The 21,262-nt window shown below is 38.7% G+C and overlaps 1 protein-coding gene across 24 annotated transcripts in view; it reads left to right on the forward strand.

The window, feature by feature from the left end:
- EIF4G3 (eukaryotic translation initiation factor 4 gamma 3) overlaps positions 1 to 21,262 on the forward strand; it is a 286,670-nt gene that overhangs the window by 110,585 nt on the left and 154,823 nt on the right. For 9 of the 24 annotated variants that reach the window (XM_079776759.1, XM_079776755.1, XM_079776738.1 and 6 more), the window contains exons 4-6: positions 18,081 to 18,179; positions 18,408 to 18,503; positions 19,950 to 20,063. In XM_079776759.1, the coding sequence (XP_079632885.1) occupies positions 18,081 to 18,179; positions 18,408 to 18,503; positions 19,950 to 20,063 (309 nt within the window). The remainder of the gene's footprint in view (positions 1 to 18,080; positions 18,180 to 18,407; positions 18,504 to 19,949; positions 20,064 to 21,262) is intronic. The other 15 variants (XM_079776760.1, XM_079776747.1, XM_079776751.1 and 12 more) reach the window with 3 other exon arrangements.

Genomic DNA, 21,262 nt, shown 5'->3' on the forward strand with positions numbered 1-21,262 from the left:
TTTCAAGATACAAATGGGAGAAGAGGGGTGCAGGCCAGATGATGAACTGTCTATCAGTATTTGGGTAGATTAATTGTATTTTGTTTTAGCTGAAGCTTGATTCAGATTTATGCCACGTTATCTATTAGAGCCATGTTTTGGAGTAGATGGACTTTGATTTATAATGGACATCTTTTTAATTTATTAGATGAGTGATGTCATCAGGATTGAGCAATTCTGTAGAAAATTAACTAGTAATAAAAGAAACCTAATGAGAATCTGTCTGGAGAGACATTGTTTTTTATCTTTCATATCTACCATTTTCCTGGATATTTCTGAGAATTAAAAATGATAAGAAATTGAATGTTCTTCAGGAAAATGCTTGTGCTATATTCCAGTGTTATGGCTGACAGAAAAGTTAAAGGTGACTTAAATAATACCTAGGAGTTCATATAGATTTGTTGTGGTAAATAGTATTTATGTGGTTAGATTTCTCTTCAAACCAATTTTTAAAGCTGTTTTATTGAATATACTTCCTACTTACCAGATTTTACTGTTAAGGTGATCTGTTTTAATAAATAGCAAGATTTTCTTAAAAGTCCATTCTTCCCACAGATATTTGTATAGTGCACACTTTGTGCTAGACACAAATGGGTTTATTTGGAAAGGCCACCTCATAAAGTTTAAGGAAAATAGTTATTTTCCTTATAAATTGCCAACCATGTATTTAAGCCATTTATTTCTTTGAGAGATTATTTAAAGTTTATGTGACTGTATTCTAGCCTCCAGAATAAGTTTAATTTGGAATCAGGAGACTTGCCTTCTGCTATTTATTTGCTTATCTGCATATATTTTTATTACATAATAGAATGCTTGCAGAATCTCTGCTAACATCCTGTTGCTAGACTTTCTAGAAAGGTCCAGTTACCGGGTTTCTTCCTTGAACTCTCTCATCTACTTTCTTCCTCGCTCTCTGGAAATTTAGGTAACATTACTTAACTAGAAAGCCATTCAAGTGGATAGTATTAGTTTTCTTAACATTCCTTATATTTTGGGAGGCAGGCTCAGCATTGTTCTGGCTCTTCACTATACTCTCTAGGTCCTTGCCCTATGATTCATGTGCAACAAGCTCATCCCTAGTTTACCTAAGCAAATTTTCCTGTTCTTTGAGGATTGTGGTATTTGGCCCACAGTTTATTTCTCCTTTTTACTCTCTGCTATCTACTAGGAAGACTTCTAGCATATTCATTTTCACTCCATCCAGCCATTGCCGGGGTACTTGTCCCAGCCTTACGAAGGGTTCAGCATTCTGGAGAAAGGGGCTGCACGTAGATGATTAAAGAGTCCGGAGACAAAAGATGATTTTGAAAGGCATTGGGGGTCAGAGGATCTTCAGCTAAAGGAGCTGAAAGACTACTCTTCTTGACTCAGGACCCTGCTTTTATTTAACACAATTTGTCCTAAGGCAAGGTGGAGATAATACACTTAAAAGGGTAGGGTACAGAAGCATTGTCAGTTTGGGGAATAGCCTACAGCTGTTCGGCACAGGAGGCAATAAAATACCCTGAGCTGTCTGGCAGCAGACAATTATTCAGGTTTGGGGGAAGTGCCGTTTAGCCATTCCAACAGGTAAACTACATATGTGGCTCACCCTTGTTGAGCCACCCAAGCTTCACCAACCTTTTGGTGAAACTCTTGTAATTATTACATGCTGAAATTGGTTTCCAGCAAACCATTGCTGTGGGCTCCTGCATTCACCCTCCTTTCTTCCCTTTTTTTCACTTCCTCAGGGCAACTATTAATGGACAAGCACACATAGTCAGCAATCCATAAGGACACAGCCTAGATCTGCACTGTCTGATATAATAGTCACTAGAGCCACTAGTGGTTTTTGAGCTCAGCTAGTGCAAATTGAGTTGTGTTATAAAGTGTAAAATACACCAGATGTCTCAGTTTTTATACTGACTACAAGTTGAAATTTGGGGTTTATTGGGTTAAATAACACCTCACTAAAATTAATTTTACCTGTTTAGTTTTTCTAATGTGGCAACCAGGAATTTTATAATTAATTATGTGACTTATATTTTTGTTGAAGAGTACTGTATAGATCTAGTCTCTATAAAACTATTCTGCCTTTGTTCCTGAAGTCTAAAATTTCTCTGACCACCGTTTCCTGCTTCCACTTTTACCACAACAAATCTATATGAACTCCTAGATACTATTTCAGTCCTATTGTACCAGTTTTGCAGTCTATAACCCTTTCATTCTGCAGTCCTTTTCTATTCTCAACCTGACAAGTCCCTTCCTGCCTTCATACTCCTCTTGTTTAGCTTTGATCCTATCATTAATCATTATTAACCCCTAGTTTCCTTTATTTACTCTACTAGAGGCCCGGTACACGAAATTCGTGCATGGGGGGTGTGTGTCCCTCAGCCCAGCCTGCACCCTCTCCAATCTGGGACCCCTCAAGGGATGTCCGACTGCCCGTTTAGGCCCGATCCCAGTGGGCAGTCGGACATCCCTCTCACAATCCAGGACTGCTGGCTCCCAACCGTTCGCCTGCCTGCCTGCCTAATTGCCCCTAACCGCTTCTGCCTGCCAGCCTGATCACCCCCTAACCACTCCCCTGCCAGCCTGATCAATGCCTAACTGCTCCCCAGCCAGCCCGATTGCCCCTAATTGCCCTCCCCTGCTGGCCTGGTCGCCCCCAACTGCTCTCCCCTGCAGGCCTGGTCACCCCCAACTGCCCTCCCCTGCCGGCCCGGTCACCTCTAACAGCCCTCCCTTGCTAGTCTGGTCGCCCCTAACTGCTCTCCCCTGAAGGCCTGCCCGCCCCCCCTCAACTGCCCTCCCCTGCAGGCCTAGGTCCCCCCAACTGTGCTCCCCTGCTGGCCTGATCGCCCACAACTGCCCTCCCTTGCAGGCCTGGTCCCTCCCAACAATCCTCCTCTGCTGGCCATCTTGTGGCAGCCATCTTGTGTCCATGTGGGGTGGCCATCTTTGACCACATGGGGCCAGCCATCTTGTGAGTTAGAGTGACGGTCAGTTTGCATATTACCTCTTTATTAGATAGGATTTATGTATTTTGCCAATTCCCATCCCTGAACCAGTCTAATCTAGAAGATGTTTTCCTCTATTCTGGCTCCCAGGATGAAGGGTTCTGCTGTAGAAATTCAAATACCTGTGCTGATGGGCTCTATAAACATTTTATGATTTCTTAGTACAACTAAACTAAGCTATACTAAGCTGTAGCTTAGCTAATTGGTAATTCTATTAATCATCTTGAACCAACTTTCAGTTTTATCCTGCATTGTGTTTTCATCTGCAACAAGTTGGCCACCAACAGCCCTATAGGCTATATACACTGTATCAGTACATACAGCTCCTGAAGTTACATGCATTGTGGTAGCCCTGCTACCACATTTCAAATGCATTTCTAATCTTTCTGCTTACTTTTTTGTTGTTGTTTTTATTGATTTCAGAGAGAGGAAAGGAGAGGGAGAGAGAGAAACATCAGTCTTGAGAGAGAGTCATCGATGGGCTGCCTCCTGCATGCCCCCTACTGGGGATTGAGCCCTCAACCCAGGCACATGCCATGATCAGGAATTTAACTGTGACCTCCTGGCAGTGAGCCATACCAGCTGGGCTCCTTACATTTTTGAAGCCCCTACTGTTTTAAAAATTATTAGGAAAGATATAATCTTATAAAAAAGTATAGTTCAGTTTGAGAGAATGCAGTAGGCCCCTTATCTACTGGGGATACGTTCCAAGACCCCCAATGGATGCCTGAAACCATGGATAGTATAGACCCTATATACAGAGTGTCCCAAGAAATGTGTACACACTTTAACAGTTGATAGCTCACTTTTGAAAATGAAAGTATGTTAATAAACATTGCTTTTATAATTATTCAAAGTCATAAACAGTGGAGTAACACATATTTTGTATATGTATTATATACTGTATTCTTTTTTTAACTTTAAAAAAAATTTCTTTATTGATTTCAGAGAGGAAGGGAGAAGGAGAAAGAGATAGAAACATCAATGATGAGAGAGAATCATTGATCGGCTGCCTCCTGCATACCCGCTACTGGGGATTGAGCCCGCAACCCAGGCATGTGACCTTGGCCGGAATCGAACCTGGGACCCTTCAGTACGCAGGCTGATGCTTTATCCACTGAGCCAAGCCGGCTAGGGCTATATACTATATTCTTAAAGTAAGCTAGAGAAAAAAATATTAAGAAAATCATAAGATGAACCAAAGGACTTGTATGCATGCATATAAGCATAACCAATGGACACAGACATTATAGGGGGGTGAGGGCATATGCTGGGAGGGGAGCCAATGGGGGGAAAAGAAGACATATGTAATACCTTAATCAACAAAGAATAAAAAAAAATCATAAGAAAAAGAAAGTGCAGTTAAAGAATTTATTGAAAAAATAAATTCGGCATGTGGAGTTCAGCCGATAGGTGATTCTCTCTCATCATTAATGTTTCTGTCTCTGTCTCCCTCCCCCTTAATTTCTGAAATCAATTAAAAAATATTAAAAACATTCATGTATAAAGGACCTGTTCATTCAAACCCATGTTGTTCAAGGATCAACTGTACTCTCCACTTTGGTACTTGGGGTTTTCTTTGACAGTTAAAACTTGACATAATACAATTGAATTTATCACTTTTTAATTTAAAGCAGAGTAAACAGCTAATACAAAAAACATTAAGAGAAAATAAATTTGGTATATTTGAGGGAAGTAGGTAAGACCATTGTAGCTGGAAAATAATATATGAGGTGGCCTGAGCCCAGTCATTTTTGGCCCTTATCCCTGATATCTAATTGCTCAGAAAGTACTGCTATTTCAATATACAAACTCAAATCTTCCTCCCTTGTCTAGACTCATTGTGGCAGGTAGACCAGACCCTTATCATCATGTACCTACACTGTCAGTAGCTCCCTAACTGGTATTATAACACAGGTCTCTTCTCCAGGACTTGATATTATTGTAATAGTTCTCTTTATTAAACAAATCTAATAATATCGCTTCCTTGGTTCAGTATTTCACAAGGGTCCTTTCAATGTACAGTCATTTAATTATCTTGACACATCTTGTTAGTCTGGCCCTAATCTGATTCTGTGACCTTACTCTGCCTCACCCACCCCTATGCTATGGCATTATTGACCTGTTCAGGGTTCAAACAGACATGCCCCACCCACTTTTCTAGGTCTTTGTGCTCTGTTTTACTCTTTGTTTTGCATATATATAGTGTCCCTCTCCTCCTGTGTCTGACTGACTGCCAGCTCACCCATCTGTCTGTTGTTGAACTGTTACCTCTGGAGGCTGTCTGGATATCTTCTCCCAGGAATAATTAAAATTTGCTTTGCTTCTTGACATTTTATTCACACTCCTCATAGCATTTTCTATAGTCTATTCAAGTTGAGTTAGGTTAATTGTAAATCTCTGAGCATAAGAACTGTGTCTTTTTCAACTTTATTTCCAGCACTTCTAGTCAATGCTGAAAAGATAGGATTATTTAATTGCTGCATTTTAAATAATGAATGGATTGAGGGTTTATTTCATTCTAGTTTGAGTGAAAAGTTTTTGTGTTCCTAATGTTTTTCATTGAAGATACTACTAATTAACATCCTCAAAGGAAAGACAATCTAAATCAGTTTTCTTTGAGGCCTTGTTATTTGTGTAGAAGTCAAGAACATAGACCTGGTCATTCATTCCTAGTTGCTTTGCGGGGGGAGGGGATGTGTTCGTCATGTCCAGTAAAAGCATAAGCTGTATGGATAACTGCCTTCACTTTAGATCATTTGGAGAGATGTGTTTTTCTCCAAAGTTCCAAAGTAGACTTTGCCTATTGAGAGGAAGTTTGCCAGCCGAATCAGCCTCCTGTTTTTGCTTGTCGTCATTTTTTTATTATCAAGAACACTTGGTGTGTTGGTTGGGGTCATGGGAAAACCATGTGATGCCTAAATGAACTTTATCATAAAATTGGTTGGTGTTATTGAGGGAAAGGTTTCAGGGAACTGTAACTCATTAGTAGGAACTGGAGAAGAAGCCAAGTGTTGTGGTGAGGCAGAAATTTCCAGAGTGACTGTGAGCAGAAAGACTATTGGTGGGTGACTCAGCTGTTTTCTAAACCTGTCTCATGTGATTGAGTGTGTATGATGTCTGTTTATTCTCAGCAGAGTAAGTACTTGGGGAGTCACATTACATAGCAAGCATAATGTTTATTTAACCAGCTCACTGATGATCTAAAAATAGTTTGTAGGGGATTTTTGTTTTCTTACTTCATTTAGCATCATAAGATAGATGGAAAAATCATAATGAAGACCTATTGACAAGGGTTTTCCCTTATAGATAACTTTGAATATATAGTTGGCAAATACTATTTCACTTCCTTCAATATAAAAAAAGCTTTGGTATTTAAATAAAAGGTTAGGTAAAGAAGATAGCCTTTAAATTATACAGAAAATAATTCTGCACCATTACATTTTAGCTTGTATTCTGGACAGATACACATTTTGGATGCATCAGGACCTTCATTGAGGTATTTTATGTACTAAAATTTTACACAGGAACATTTTTTCCTTTTTGTGAGGTTATAGGAAATGCTCTTTGAAATGGAAATGCTAATACTAAATATTTGTTGGATTTTATGTTACTATTTAATTATAATAGTAATAGTTTGCCCTGATTTTTTTGATTTACTCACTTTGTACTCAAGGTTTGTACCACTGTGTCCTGTAATTGAGTCTTTCAGTGTGTTAAAATGTGATTATTATTCCCCTGTGTACCTATTTATATTCTTTTCTCTGAAAGAGAAAGCACTTAGAAGCCTGAGTATATCTAATAGTCATAATCTGCTCATTTGTCTGGGAGGCATTGAATCACTGTGATTTATTCTTTTTGACTTTTTAGTGTTCTTGCTCTTTGAGGTGCAACATATGCAGCAAATAGACTTGTCTGAGATTATTTTGAAAGGGAATGGAAAACTGCATTTATTAAGAAGTAAATGCCAGAATTCTATTCACAATAATGTTTAATGAAGTGGCAATATTTGATTATTCCAAGTCTGTAGAAATTATATTACTTACAGTGTTTGATGCTATATATAAATTGGGAAATATATACCTTTTTATGATTGGTGAAAAAATGACATGCATTAAACAGTTATTGCACCGTATTAATTTGTTTCATTCTGTTTAAAAAATTAAGTTAAACTGAGAGGATATGAATTTTTATTTTTAATATTACACTGTTAGAATATTTTCTGGGGTTTCTTTTTTTGGCATCTTTTTAGTTGGTGCAGTCATTATGAATTTAATAAATCTGGAACGGTATATTAAAGTGCATACCTTCTAACTCACTGCATATATGGGACCTGGCTTGAACACCATTTGAAAGTGATTCCAATTGTACTAGTTCTATGCGATCTCATACCTGCCCTTATCCTAATCTATACTAATAATAGCCTAGGTGGTCGTCACGCCCTCACGCATCATGCCCTAACATTGTCACAAGATGGCCATGCGCACAGCGGAGGTGGGGCCCAGCGGAGGAGGCAGGTCGAGGCAGGGGAGGGCAGTTGTGGGTGATCAGGCCGGCAGGGGAGGGCTGTTGGAGGCGATCAGGCAGGCAGGGAAGCAGTTAGGTGTCAATCAGGCCGGCAGGGGAGCGGTTAGAGGGCGATCAGGCTGGCAGGCAGGCGAGCGGTTAGGAACCAGCGGTCCCGGATTGTGAGAGGGATGCAGGATCGGGCAGTCGGACATCCTTTGAGGGGTCCCAGATTGGAGAGGGTGCAGGCCGGGCTGAGGGACACTCCCCACCCCCATGCACGAGTTTTGTGCACCGGGCCTCTAGTAGATAAATAACAAGTTGAGCATTTCTAAGTGTTAAAATTGTCTGGGCCTGAAAACCTGAAGTTCAGCCATGATGCTTGGGTGTGTTCCAAAGAACAAAGAAGAAAAGGATTTCATGTGAACTCAGCTCTTCCCCAGGAGATGAATTCAGATTTGGGGAAAGAAAGAGTAGTTATCCAGTTCTTGGCAGATTGGCAGCTGGGTCAAATATCCCACTGAACTTTAATTGACATGCAAAAACAGTATTTTCCTTTGTAGTAGAGGGATTATTTCTATTTCCTCTAGTCATTTATAGTGTTTCTTGATGATATGGTGGTGGTGGGGAGACATTGGTTTTGTTTTCTAATAACACCTCTAGTACTGTGAGGTATTCTGCCTGGATCTGATTCTGCTTGGTACGCTCCTTTTTTGGAAATAAAAGATAACTAGGTTTTCCCCTTTGCTGAAATACATAAAAGACATTGTATTTGATGCAGGCTGCTAAATGATGATTGTTGTTAGTTTCTGCATTTCATAAGTTTTGGTATATTGTCCTTTCATTTTCATGAAAGTGATTTCTTCTTTGACCCAGTCATTGGTTATTTAAGAGTGTGCTGTTTAATTTTCATATCTTTGTGTATGTTCTACCTGCTATTGATTTCATTCCGTTGTGATCAGAAAAGATCATTTTTAAGATTCATTGTGACTTATTTTGTGGTCAAACATATGGTCTGTCTTGGAGAATGTTCTAGGTGTACTTAAGAAGAACATAAAGCCCTGGCTGGATGGCTCAGTTAGTTAGAGCGTGCATCAAAGGGTTGTGGGTTTGATTCCCAGTCAGGGCACATACCTAGGTTGCAGGTTCAATCCCCATTCAGGGCTCTTATGGAAGGCAACTAATCTATGTGTTTCTCACATTGACGTTTTTCTCTCTCTCTCTCTCACACCCCCCATCCCCCTTGCTCTCTCTAAAAGAAAAAAATCAGTAAAGACATATCCTCAGGTGAGAATTAAAAAACATAATCTACTGTTGTTGGATAGTGTGTTTTGTTTGTGTTTTAGGTCCAATTGGTCTATAATATATTTAATTCCACTGTTTCCTTATTGATCTGTCTGGTTATATTCATTATTGAAAATGGGGCATTGAAGTCTCTGATGATTATTGTAGAACTATTTTGCTCTTTAATTCTGTCAATGATGTATTATAGTGTCCTTCTTTGTCTCTTCTAATAATTTTTGACTTAAAGTATATTTTGTCTGATATCAGTACAGCCACCTCTGCGTTCTTTTTGGTTACTATTTGTATGGAATATTTTTCTTCTTTTTCATCAATCAGCTGCCTCCTGCAAGCCCCCCACTGAGGATCCAGCCCACAACCCTGACCATGTGCCCTGACTGGGAATCGAGTCAGTGACCTCTTGGTTCATGGGTTGATGCTCAACCACTGAGCAACACTGGCCGGGCATGGATCCTATTTTTAAAAAATTCATCATGCCAACCTATCTTTTTTTAAAAAAAATATATTTTTATTGATTTCAGGGAGGAAGGGAGAGGGAGAGAGATATAGAAACATCAATGATTAGAGAGAATCATTGATCGGCTACCTCCTGCACGCCCCATACTAGGGATCAGGCCCACAACCTGGGCATGTGCCCTTGACTGGAATCGAACCCTGGACCCTTCAGTTCACAGGCAGACACTCTTATCCATTGATCCAAACCAGCTAGGGCCCAACCTATATTTTGATTGAAGAGTTTAATCCATTTATATTTAAGGTAATTAGTGATTGGGAAGGACGCAATGTTGTCATTTTGTTTATTTATTTTTTGTATAAATAGCACTCCTTTAAAAAAAATGTCTTCTCTCTTACTGCCTTCCTTTGTATTTAGTTGAGTTTTTGTAGTGACATGTTTTGATTCCTTTCTCATTTCCTTTTGTAAATATTCTAGAGATTTTTTTGTTTGGTTACTATGGGGATTATGTGTAACATCCTGAAGTTATAACACTCCCATTTTAAACTGATAACAAGTTCACTTCAATTGCTTACAAATATTCTACTTCTTTTTATCTTTGCCTCCACCCACTTTGTTATTGGTGTCACATTTCATCTTTATATACTGTGTATCCACCAACATAGATTTATAGTTATTTTTATGTTTTGTCTATTAAATTGTATAAAATAATAAAAGTGAGTTATAACCCCAAATTAAAATAATACAGGTTTTTATATTTGCTTATATATTTACCTTTACTGGAGAATTTTATATTTTTATATGGCTTCCAGTTACTGTCTGGTGTCCTTTTATTTCCACTTTAAGGACATTATTGTAGGGCAAGTCTTGTGTTAAGGGACTCCCTGATATTTTATTTATCTGGAAATTTCTCCCTCGTTTTTGAAGAATATTTTGTGAAATATCAAATTCTCATTTGACAGTTGTTTTTTCTTTGAAAAATTTGTAATGTTTCTCACTTGCAGTTTATTGAGCTTCTTGTATTTGGATGTCCTTGGATAATTTTAGTCATTATTTTTTCAAATAAGCTCTCTGTCCCATTTTCTCTCTCTTCTTCCATAATGCATAATTCCTTATGTTTCTTAGGCTCTATTCACTTCTTTTCCCTTAATTTTTTTTTTTTCTTCTCAGACTTGATAATTAAGGAGTTCTCTCTCCAAGGTCACTGATTCTTTCTTTTGCCCATTAAAGTCTGCTGTTAAACACCTCTAGTGAAATTTTAAAATTTAGTGATTGTGTTTTTCTTTTCTTTTGTTGTTGTTTTTGTTTACAATTTCTGTATCTTTGAAGTTGATTTCTAGAGATTTATTTTGTTCCTTTAAATGGACCTTCAACCGGTCTCTTTGTATGCCTTATAATCTTCTGTTGATAATTTAACATTTGAAAAAATAGCCACACCTTCCAGTATTTGGGGACGTGGCCAATTGTCCCTTAGGATTGGCTGCAACCAAGATGGAGGCTCAGCTATGCAGAGGCCCACCCCTTGGAGCAGGACTGACTTCAGCGGGGCTCTGGTGCCCACTGAGTCTGCCCCTTGAGTGTGTCACTTGTGCAGGTGGTTGGGTGGTACTTCATTGTGGTCTGAAGCTATACACTGGGTGCACTGGCTCTAGGGCAGTGGTTCTCGACCTTTCTAATGCCGCGACCCTTTAATACAGTTCCTCATGTTGTGGTGACCCCCAACCATAAAATTATTTTCGTTGCTACTTCATAACTGTAATTTTGCTACTGTTAAATTGGTCTTAGGCGACCCTGCTGGCAGTTCTCAACCGGTGGGTCGCGACCCACAGGTTGAGAACCGCTGCTGTAGAGCCTAAGACCATTGGAAAACACAGATATTTACATTACGATTCATTAACAGTAGCAAAATTACAGTTATGAAGTAGCAACGAAAATAATTTTATGGTTGGGGGTCACCACAACATGAGGAACTGTATTAAAGGGTCGCGGCATTAGAAAGGTTGAGAACCACTGCTCTAGGGCCTCCCAGGAGGCACAGGCCAAGGTTAGCCACCACTGTGTTCTGTCTGGGACCACCTGGCATGAGCTACAAAGTGATCTACAGATGGCTGCTACTTGTGCTGGATTTGGAGTTGCTCAAGAGAGGCCAGGCTGCAAACCAAGGCCAGCTGCTGTGAGCTGGGCCTGGGGCCACTTAGAGGTACTGGGCATGCCTAGGCCAGATGTTGCTTGTTTGAGAGATTTTAGCAAAGTCTGAAACGTGAACCAAGCTGGGTCAATCACCAGGGCAGGTGAACAGTGATAGCCAGGTTGATGGAGACTCAGATATGGCACCTGCCTGCCTCTCTGTAGGGGAAGGGCTCAGAAAAGGAACAATGGCTCTGCCCTGATTTTTATTTGACACACATGGGTGTGGTGACACCCTTGTCTCTGCCCTTCCTTCCAGTCTTGATGTGACTTCTTTTTATCCTTAGTTGTAGGACTCTGTTCAGCTAGATTTCAGGCAGTTATTTTTATTTATTTTAAATATATTTTTACTCATTTCAGAGAGGAAGGAAGAGGCAGAGAGATAGAAACCTCAATGATGAGAGAGAATCATTGATTGGCTGCCTCCTACACGCCCCCCACTGGGGATCGAGCCTACAGCCCGGGCATGTGCCCTTGAATGGAATCGAACCTGGGACCCTTTAGTCTGCAGGTCGACACTATCTACTGAGCCAAACTGGGTAGGGCAGTTTATTTTTATTTTTGATGTGGTTGTGGGAGGATGCAGGTACCCAACTGCATTTACTTATGCCTCCATCTTGCCTGGAAGCCTCACATTGTGAATTTCTTGAAGGTTAAAAAACGAGCAACCACATATCTGCAGCTTCATTTGTGCACCTAGAACACAGCACATGGTGTCTTCTTTGTGTTAGAGTTCAAAAAATATTGTTGATTTAATTTTCATTGTGATTTATGAGATGACATTTCATTTGTTTCAAAAATATTTAGAGCTTTGCAAAATACGGACCTCCTACTATATTTTCTTGTTTGCTTTGCCTTTTTATAATACTTGAAGGGAAAGCTGAAAGACATTTTATCTTCATTATATTTTTATTACAAAATAATCAGTTTTTAGGTCCATGAAAAGGGAAAAAAATACACAATTCAAAAGTGTACAAAATAAGACCTACAAGTTGTGTTCTATACTCTCCCCTTCCAATTTCCATTTCTCTGAATTAGCCAGCATTAAATTTGCCATATACCTTCCTAAGACATTTTATCTTTATGTTTATGAGTATACTGTATACATATACCAAAACATTTTACAACTAGGGTGCTTTTATAATTAATAGTTCTGTGATTTGCTATGTCATTCAATGTTACAGATATCTTTCCATGATAGTGTCTGTAGACTGACCTCATTCTTTTTAAGATTATACCATATTCTCACATTGATTAAATATAGCATACTTTTACCTCTCCCTTAAAATGGAAATTTAGAATGTTTCCTGTTTTGTTCCTCCCTCCCCACCCCATTATAAGTATATCTGTAGGGTAAATTCCTTGAAATGGAATTGTGGAGTCAAAGGGATAAGCTTATTTAAAATTTGGTAAGTATTACCTAATATCTTTTTGAAAGATTGTGGCAATTTATTTCAGTTAGATTTGTGTGTGTATGCTACACATGCCTAGTATTGAACTTAGTCTTTATGGTAGTATTTACTTAAGGTGAAGGAAGATTCTTAAAACAGGAGAAATAACCTTCACCTCTGAGTAGTATGTGAAATACTGAGAATAGTGCTGAAACACAGTAAGAGCTATATAAATGTTTCTGTTATAATTATTTTTGTTGGCTTCATTGTATTATATTATGAAAATTGAAAACCCTTGTAAATTTTTTTCACATGTCCATGATTTGAAAACTATCACATCTGTACTACATAACAAGGTACTACATTGTTCTTGTCATGAAATTCATCCTTGGATTTCTATCTTTAATTGTTCAAATCACTGTTTTTTATTTAGTTATTCTGAACGTAAAGGTTATGTATGTAACACGATGTCTGTTTTGACTGGCTCGTCTTCACTGGCATTTTGTTAACAGTCTGTCAGTAAACATCATTTGCTCATTGTTTTTATTATTGTGTTTTTATCTACCCATTTAATAAAAAGCGATCAGTGAGTTGAGAATGTTCATTGAAACATAAAAGTAATAATGAAAATGAGAATGCAAGTCTATATGACTCTTTTAAAGGTGGACAGTGAACTGGATTGCAGTGTAAATATAAAATATTCATACGTATGTTCTTGGAGAAGTAAATGTGGTAACTTAGAAGGTATCCAAAAAGGGGAAGTACAAACAAAATGTTTAACGAGTACTGAATGATAGTCCCTTAATCTATCCCTAGTTCTCTATGCATTTGATGAGATGAAACACATTTATAGGATGTTCCCATTCAAGTTTTTGCAATATTTTTCAACAAAACATACTACTATATTAAGCAAGTTATTCCAGAATAACTTAATTCGCTAAATTTGGTTAATCATGTCATTAAATTCAGAGTAGAGATGAAAAGCATAGAAACCTCTTTCACAAGTGCACTGCTTGCACCAACAGTACAAATCACATAATTCCTAAGAAGTTTCTAAAACTAGCCACAATGGAAAAATGTTCCGAGAGAAAGCTGAGTGAACTATTAGCAAAATTCTTTATCAGTGCCCCTTTTAAACCTTACATTGCTAATGAAACAATCACATCTCTATATATATTAAAGCCAATCGACCAGAATGACTGATCGCTATGACTCTCACTGTGGCCAGCCAACTGGCCCGATCGGGGGCAGGGCTGGCCAGCCAACCTTCTATGGTCCCCTCCCCGCAACTGGCCCCGCTCCTGATCGGCCCTGCCACCCGATGGGGGGCAGGGTTGGCTGGCCAAACTCCTGCGACCCTTCCCTCCCCCCGCTGGCCTGGCTCCCATCAGGCCCTGATCTGGGGCGGGGCTGGTGGCCAACCTCCCACATCCCCTTCCCCCAGCTGACCCATCCCCGATTGGCCCTGATTGGGGCAGGCCGGCCGGACCCCACCCATGCACGAATTTATGCACTGGGCCTCTAGTGTATTATAAAAAAAGGAATCACTTCCATGTGTGGGTGTCATCATACTACGCTTTGCATTTTTTTCCAATTTTTTTTTATTAAGCTATTATATGTACATATCTTACCATTGCCCCCCCCCCCACCCCATTCCCATATATGCCCTCACCCCCCAGGGTTTTGCGTCCATTGGTTATGCTTATATGCATGCATACAAGTCCCTTGATTGATCTCTTATCTTCCCCACCTCTCCCTAACCTTCCTGCTGTAATTTGACAGACTGTTTGATGCTTTACTGCCTCTGTATCTATCTTTTTGTTCAAGTTTATAATGTTCATTATTATCCATAAATGAGTGAGATCATGTGGTATTTTTCTTTCATTGACTGGCTTATTTCACTTAACATAATGTTCTCCAATTCCATCCAGGTTGCTGCAAATGGTAAGAATTCCTTCTTTTTTATGGCAGCATAGTATTCCATTATGTAGATGTACCATAGTTTTCTGATCCAGTCATCTGCTGATGGGCACCTAGGCTGTTTCCAGATCTTAGCTATTGTAAATTGTGCTGCTATGAACATAGGGGTGCATATATCCTTTCTTATTGGTGTTCCCAGTTTCTTAGGATATATTCCTAGGAGTGAGATTACTGGGTCAAATGGGAGTTCCATTTTCAGTTTTTTGAGGAAACTCCATACTGTTCTCCACAGTGGCTGCACCAGTCTGCATTCCCACCAGCAGTGCACGAGGGTTCCTTTTTCTCCGCATCCTCGCCAACACTTGTCGTTTGTTGATTTGTTGATATAGCCATTCTGACAGGTGTGAGATGGTACCGCATTGTTGTTTTGATTTGCATCTCTCGGATAATTAGTGACGTTGAGCATGTTTTCATGTGTCTCTTGGCCTTCCTTCTGTCTTCTTTTGAAAAGATTCTATTTAGGTCCATTGCCCATTTTTTTATTGGATCATTTATCTTCCTTTTATTAAGTTGTATAAGCTGCCTGTAGATGTTGGAGATTAAACCTTTATCAGTGATGCCATTTGCAAATATGTTCTCCCATGCAGTGGGCTTTCTTGTTGTTTTGTTGATAGTTTCTTTTGCTGTAAAAAAGCTTTTTATTTTGATGTAGTCCCATTTGTTTATTTTCTTTTTAGCTTCCATTGCCCTAGGTACGCTTTGCATTTTGATGAAACTGCTTGTATACAGAGTATGAATCAGCTCTTGGCATACATATAATTTAAATTGTAAGAAGTACTTGTTTATTTTTTGTCTGTTTAAAATAATTCTAAGAAATGGAAATAAATTCTTTGTTTTTTAATAATCATTTTGAGAGCAGTACTGTAGTCTACCAGCTTTATGTATGACCAGGAATAGTGTTATTACTAAATGAACGAACTTATACCTGAATCCCAATTCACATACTGCTTTTTCAATTAGTTGTAAGGGTGTTGCTTTATGTGGCTTCAATGTTGAAAATATTAGTGGAAATTTTGAATAAGGTCAAATATGATTATTTCAGCATCTTTTATGAGAGGGCAAGGTCTCCCCTAACTTTTTGAAGTATAGAAAGAGGTAACATTTTTCCATGTTTTTATAATTGTTACCTCTTAATGCTGGTTCAATATCGTGACGGGCAGAAATTTATGCTTCAATGTAGCACCAACTAAATGTTGAAAATAAAATATCAAGATTTCCTAAGACCAAAGAGCGTCACCACTGAGAATATGACTTTTTTTAAACATTTGATTTCTTTCTTTAATTTAATAAAGAATGAAATTAATGCTGTATTTTGCAACTGTATCCAAATTTTGTAAGAGTGGAGGAAATACTTTTCCAGTTTGAATGCAGAGTTGGTAAGTCTATTTACCACTCTTTTTCAAGTTGAAGTAGTTAAACTTCCAATTTTCCAGAGTTTGAATGTGATACATAAACGTAGTGTCTAAAACAGTGCTAAAAATAATCCTATCTAATAATAGACAAATATGCAAATTGACCGCACCTTTGCTATGCCCAAGCCACGCCCACCAGCCAAGCCACGTCCACCAACCAATCAGGACGAATATGCAAATTACCCCAACAAAGATGGCGGCTAACTTGCATATCAAGACAGCGTAGAAAGAAGCCAAGAGCTGCAGAAGGGAGCAAAGCTGCGGAGAAGCAAGCAAGCCACGGGGAGGAGAAGGGAGGAGCGGAGGCGGGGCCGGGGGAGAAGGGAAAAGCAGGCGGGCTGGCGGAGAAGGCGGGCCGGGGGACAAGGGAGGAGCGGAGGCGGGGCCGGGGGAGAAGGAAGGAGAGCGGGCTGGGGAAGAAGGGAGAAAAGCAGGGGGGCTGGCGGAGAATGCGGGCCGGGGGACAAGGGAGGAGAGCAGGCAGGGCAGGGTAGAGTGCAGCAGGAAACCCTATTGCAGGATTTTTCCTGCAACGGGAACGCTAGTCTTTGATAAGAAACTTTGGAATAATTTTTGGATCATAGTTGATCCAGTTATTAACCTGTTTGATAGATTCTGATACTTACTGCCATGATTTTCAATTTATGACCAGATTTGGTAGAACTAGAATGAGAAAGGAAACTTATATGTCAGTTATAGAAATGCCTATAAGATTTTTGTGTTAAAAGATTGCAAAATATTAAAAAAAAAAAGATTGCAAAATATTATGTGTCTAATATGAAACGTTTTTGTTGTTACTCCTTACCTGAGGGTATTTTTTCCATTGAGTTTTAGAGGGTGAAAGGGAGAGAGAGACAGAAAGACCGACATTGATGTGAGAGAGACACATCAATTGGTTCCCTCCCATACAAGCCCCAACTGGGCCGGGGATCAAACCTGCAACCCAAGTACTCCGGCCAGCACTCTAACCACTGTACAAACCGGCCAGAGCAGAACTATTATTTTTAAAATTAATCTTGTTTTCATTATTTGGAAGTTATAAGGAATCTTTTCAAACATTTCCTTTAAGTTGGTAATCCCAGCTGAACTCTCATTGCATTGTTAACAAAAACCAAAAGTTACTTGCTGATGGTGTGGGGTTTTTTTAGGTATTTTAATGAAGTAGTAATTTATTAAACACCTTCCATAGTTAAAGCTGTGGGTAAATTTTTTTAAAGCAAAGTTAGAATACTTCCAGACATTATTTACTTAGTTACCTTGGGTAAGATACTTAAAATTTCTGATCCTGATTTCCTCATTTGTAAAATTGGAACTGTCTTAACTAAAGATGGTTTTGCAGTAATTGACTTCATTTAGTCTTAGCAATGCCTTGTGAGGTAGGTATGTTATTCCTTCTTACATTCATGGGAAAGACAAATTCAAGCTAACTACAGTAGTAAAGGGCAGTTTTTAGGATTTGAATCCAAGTCCTGTGATTCTGTGCCCATTGCTACTGCTAGCATTTCATTTTAAACATGTTTTTTTCCTGAAATCACTAGTGCATAGTATTTTAGTCTGTAGCATTTAACATGGATTCATAATGAAAAACTTAGGTTCTTATTTTCAGAAAACTTGTAGTTAGTATGTATTATATTACCACTTATTTCAGGCTTTTGTCTAAAGTTCTTAATGATTGTAGTTTTTATGGGGTTATATAAAAGAGTTACGGTGTAAGCAGTGGAAGAGAATAGCAATACTATAGAGGTTAAAACTGAGTGAACTGCTAATTTGGCTCTAGGATGTCTTCCTCAATGGCTGCTTTTGCTTATAGGTACTTTGGAAAGCTCCCCACAGAAGTAACAAGTTCCCTCAGCCATGTTTCATTTTGTTTGTGGATGGGCTGTCCATTTCAGAAAGAGATAAATTGAGAGTGAGTGCTATCTATACTCATGGTATCAAATAATTGCACCTACATATCAGGAGGTTTAAGGTAATCCCTAAAAGCTGCATTGGTTCTGGATTTCTGGATATTATGATAAAGATAAGTTTAAAAAGTAAATTTGTAAACCACATTAATAAATAGTCCTATAACTATTTTTAACACTGAGTTTTCCATATTTATTCAAAATATGATATTATTCTTGCCATTCTTTGACAGACCCCTTATCCCTCTGGACAGAATGCAGGTCCAACCACGTTGGTATACCCTCAAGCCCCTCAGACAATGAATTCGCAACCTCAGACCCGTTCTCCGGTAAGTAAGCAGAAGCTTGTTGTAGCAAATAATTCTCCACCTAAGTTTGTGTTTGCAGTAGCTTGGGTTCCTTTGGCTAATATTTTTACTTGGGGAAATTTGTCCCAAAGAAAATTTACTATTGTTGTTGTTGTTGTTATTTATATTATATTGGTTAGCATTACATTTTTCAGACTCTTTGCTCTGTGAATAATTTCAATTTATTAAGAAAAAGAAAGAATGGAACTTTTTATCTTCTTTTACTTTTCAGTGGCATGATTTAAAAAAAAATTCCAGTTGCATTCAAGTTTATTTCTGTTTTTAATTTGTTAGCTGTACTATTCAAAATTCAGGAGAAGAGTAAAGCATCATATTTTTAAAGTAAAATAAATTTCATTAATTAGGCTCAAATTCCAGTTGTTTTGGAAGGGCTTCTGAATTGGCGTTACTAGATCAGTTTAAACCATTTGACAGTGTGGACATATGCATGACATCACCAATGGTGTATTCATTTTTTTAAAAATGGTAAATAAATTGTACAAATGTAAATGCTGTCATCCTCCTTGCTCATCCTTTACATGGATTGCAATAAGTTTTGCAAAGATTGTGGATTTACTCAGGGTTCATCCTTTGCTTCACAAGAGAAAACAGTAGTTTCAGCTGTCCATTCCTTAGAACGTCGTTTCCTGCCCTGCATGATTAGCTTTTGCTAGAAGGTGCTTTTGTAACATCTCACTCTGTATCTCACATCCCTACTTGTACCTCTGCTCTATGTTTTTCTCCAGATATAGGGTTCCTCTTTTGTTCCCCACCCCTGCTTTTTTGCTTGTAGTGCAGGAATATTTCATTGCATTAGCTTCTATTCATTTAGTTTATGCATGCATTTAATGCTGACATGTATGAAAGAATTGCTGAAATGTATGAAAGAATTGCTCAGAGAACTAGGGAGCATAGACTGACCAAAATGTAATCTCTTTCTTACTCTCTTCCTATTTTCCTTTTCCCTATTGCCCTCTTCTCCAATACCCATTCTTAGATCCTGGTTCTCCCCAGGGGGTGGAGGAACCATTCTAAAGAGGTGGGACTTTGGTCCTAGTTGCCTGTTTGCTTGTCTCATTTATTTATTTATTTATTTGTTTATTTATTTATTTATTTATTTATTTATTTATTTGCTGAAATGGTCAATAAGATGTCTGATGCAAGTTTTGTTCTGAAAGTGCTTTGGGGATGTGGACACTTGACTACTTTGAGTGGGCCTGAGATCTCACCAAATTAATTTAGATAGACCTGGGTTCTAATCATTAAACATGGAAGTTATGGTAAGCTCTTGTTGCAAAGAATTCCATGGCCCTCTTTACTTCTAACCCCCTTTTGTGGTATTGGGGGAAATAGATTTAAATTTACATGGTTAGAACTGGCGCAAAACCTGACTGAAGAGCTGCATCTCTAAACCAGTTTTTTTGACAGCCCAGCAGAACAGTGCCAATACATTGCACAGACAACTGGAAGAGGAGGAAGGTTTTGGAACAGACTCCCGTTTACAGGTCCTTGGCTGGAAGAGGCTGGATAAAATACTGCATTGTAAGCAATATAACAAACTGTACTTCTTGCAGGCAGTGGTGCCTCCGGCACTCATTATTTTTGACCACATCCATTTATTGGCTGATTAACAGAAATACATTGATTGCTTCCTCTCAAAGTCTAACATAGCATGGCAGTTTCTGCCAGGCATAGTGGGGAAAAGAATAACAAATTGGGTGGGTCTTCTCTATTGGGAATTAGACAGGAATAATTTGGAGTTTAGATTTTTCTTTATTTTAAACTTGAAGAGGGATATCCCTTTCATATAAATTTTATTTTAAAAGACAAATTTTAAGGCTTCTTTTTCCCTCTTTCCATTTTATAATCAAATATCAAGGGGGAAATTGTCTGTAGTTGTCAGCCATTTTTCTGTGGTCATAAACTCTTCAAATTCCTCTATGCAGTTTTTGCCATCCGCTCTGCTAGTGACCATTACCACCTACATTACTAAAAACCACACCCATAACATCCCATTACATATACCCCAAAACAAGTGCAAGACTAGCAGACCCCAGACTACTCTTGCTTGTTGTTTTGGGTCCAGTTTTCTTTATTTCATTTGTGTTGGTTGCTGGGAGGGTGAAGTTTGGGATATGAAATTTGGCAGGATTGCATTTTCTTTTTACATCCCAAGTTGCCATAGTCTAGTCTCATCCATCCCACAGCTGTCCCAACTGGTGAGGAGAGGTAAGCTGTTGCACTAAAGAAGGGACCCTTCCTGTGGCTTTGCAGAGCAGCTAAAGCTTACTCCATTCTATTTCTGCATTAATGGGCCATTGGCAATTGCACGGTTTAGGCTTTTCTGTTCTTCCCTGGACAGCTGCCTTTGCAATCCAACTGGCTTCAAGGCCCCCCCTCCTCCCTCCTTCAGGTGACCTTTGTGCCTGTATTTCTATTGGATACTTCTTAGTATCTTAGTTAAATTCATATTGTTGAATATCTTGTTTAAAAGTAAAACAATATGGATAAGCTACTTATCTGTTCCATTTTCTGGTTGTACTGGAACTCTTTAAACAGTAGTTTACTTTTAAATAGCCTCCAAAATAGTGAAGCTATTGAATGCTTAATTGGGAGAGGTGAATGAACAGTTTGGCTTTTGCAGTAACCTGTTACTTTGGTTATTTTGACATTTTGTGCCAAAGTTACATCAGTGTTATGTTTTCTATGCCCAGTTACCAACTGTGCACAGAAGAGTGAGT

The sequence above is a fragment of the Cnephaeus nilssonii genome, assembly GCF_951640355.1.
Source record: "Cnephaeus nilssonii genome assembly, chromosome: 7".
NCBI classification, from domain to species: Eukaryota; Metazoa; Chordata; class Mammalia; order Chiroptera; family Vespertilionidae; genus Cnephaeus; species Cnephaeus nilssonii.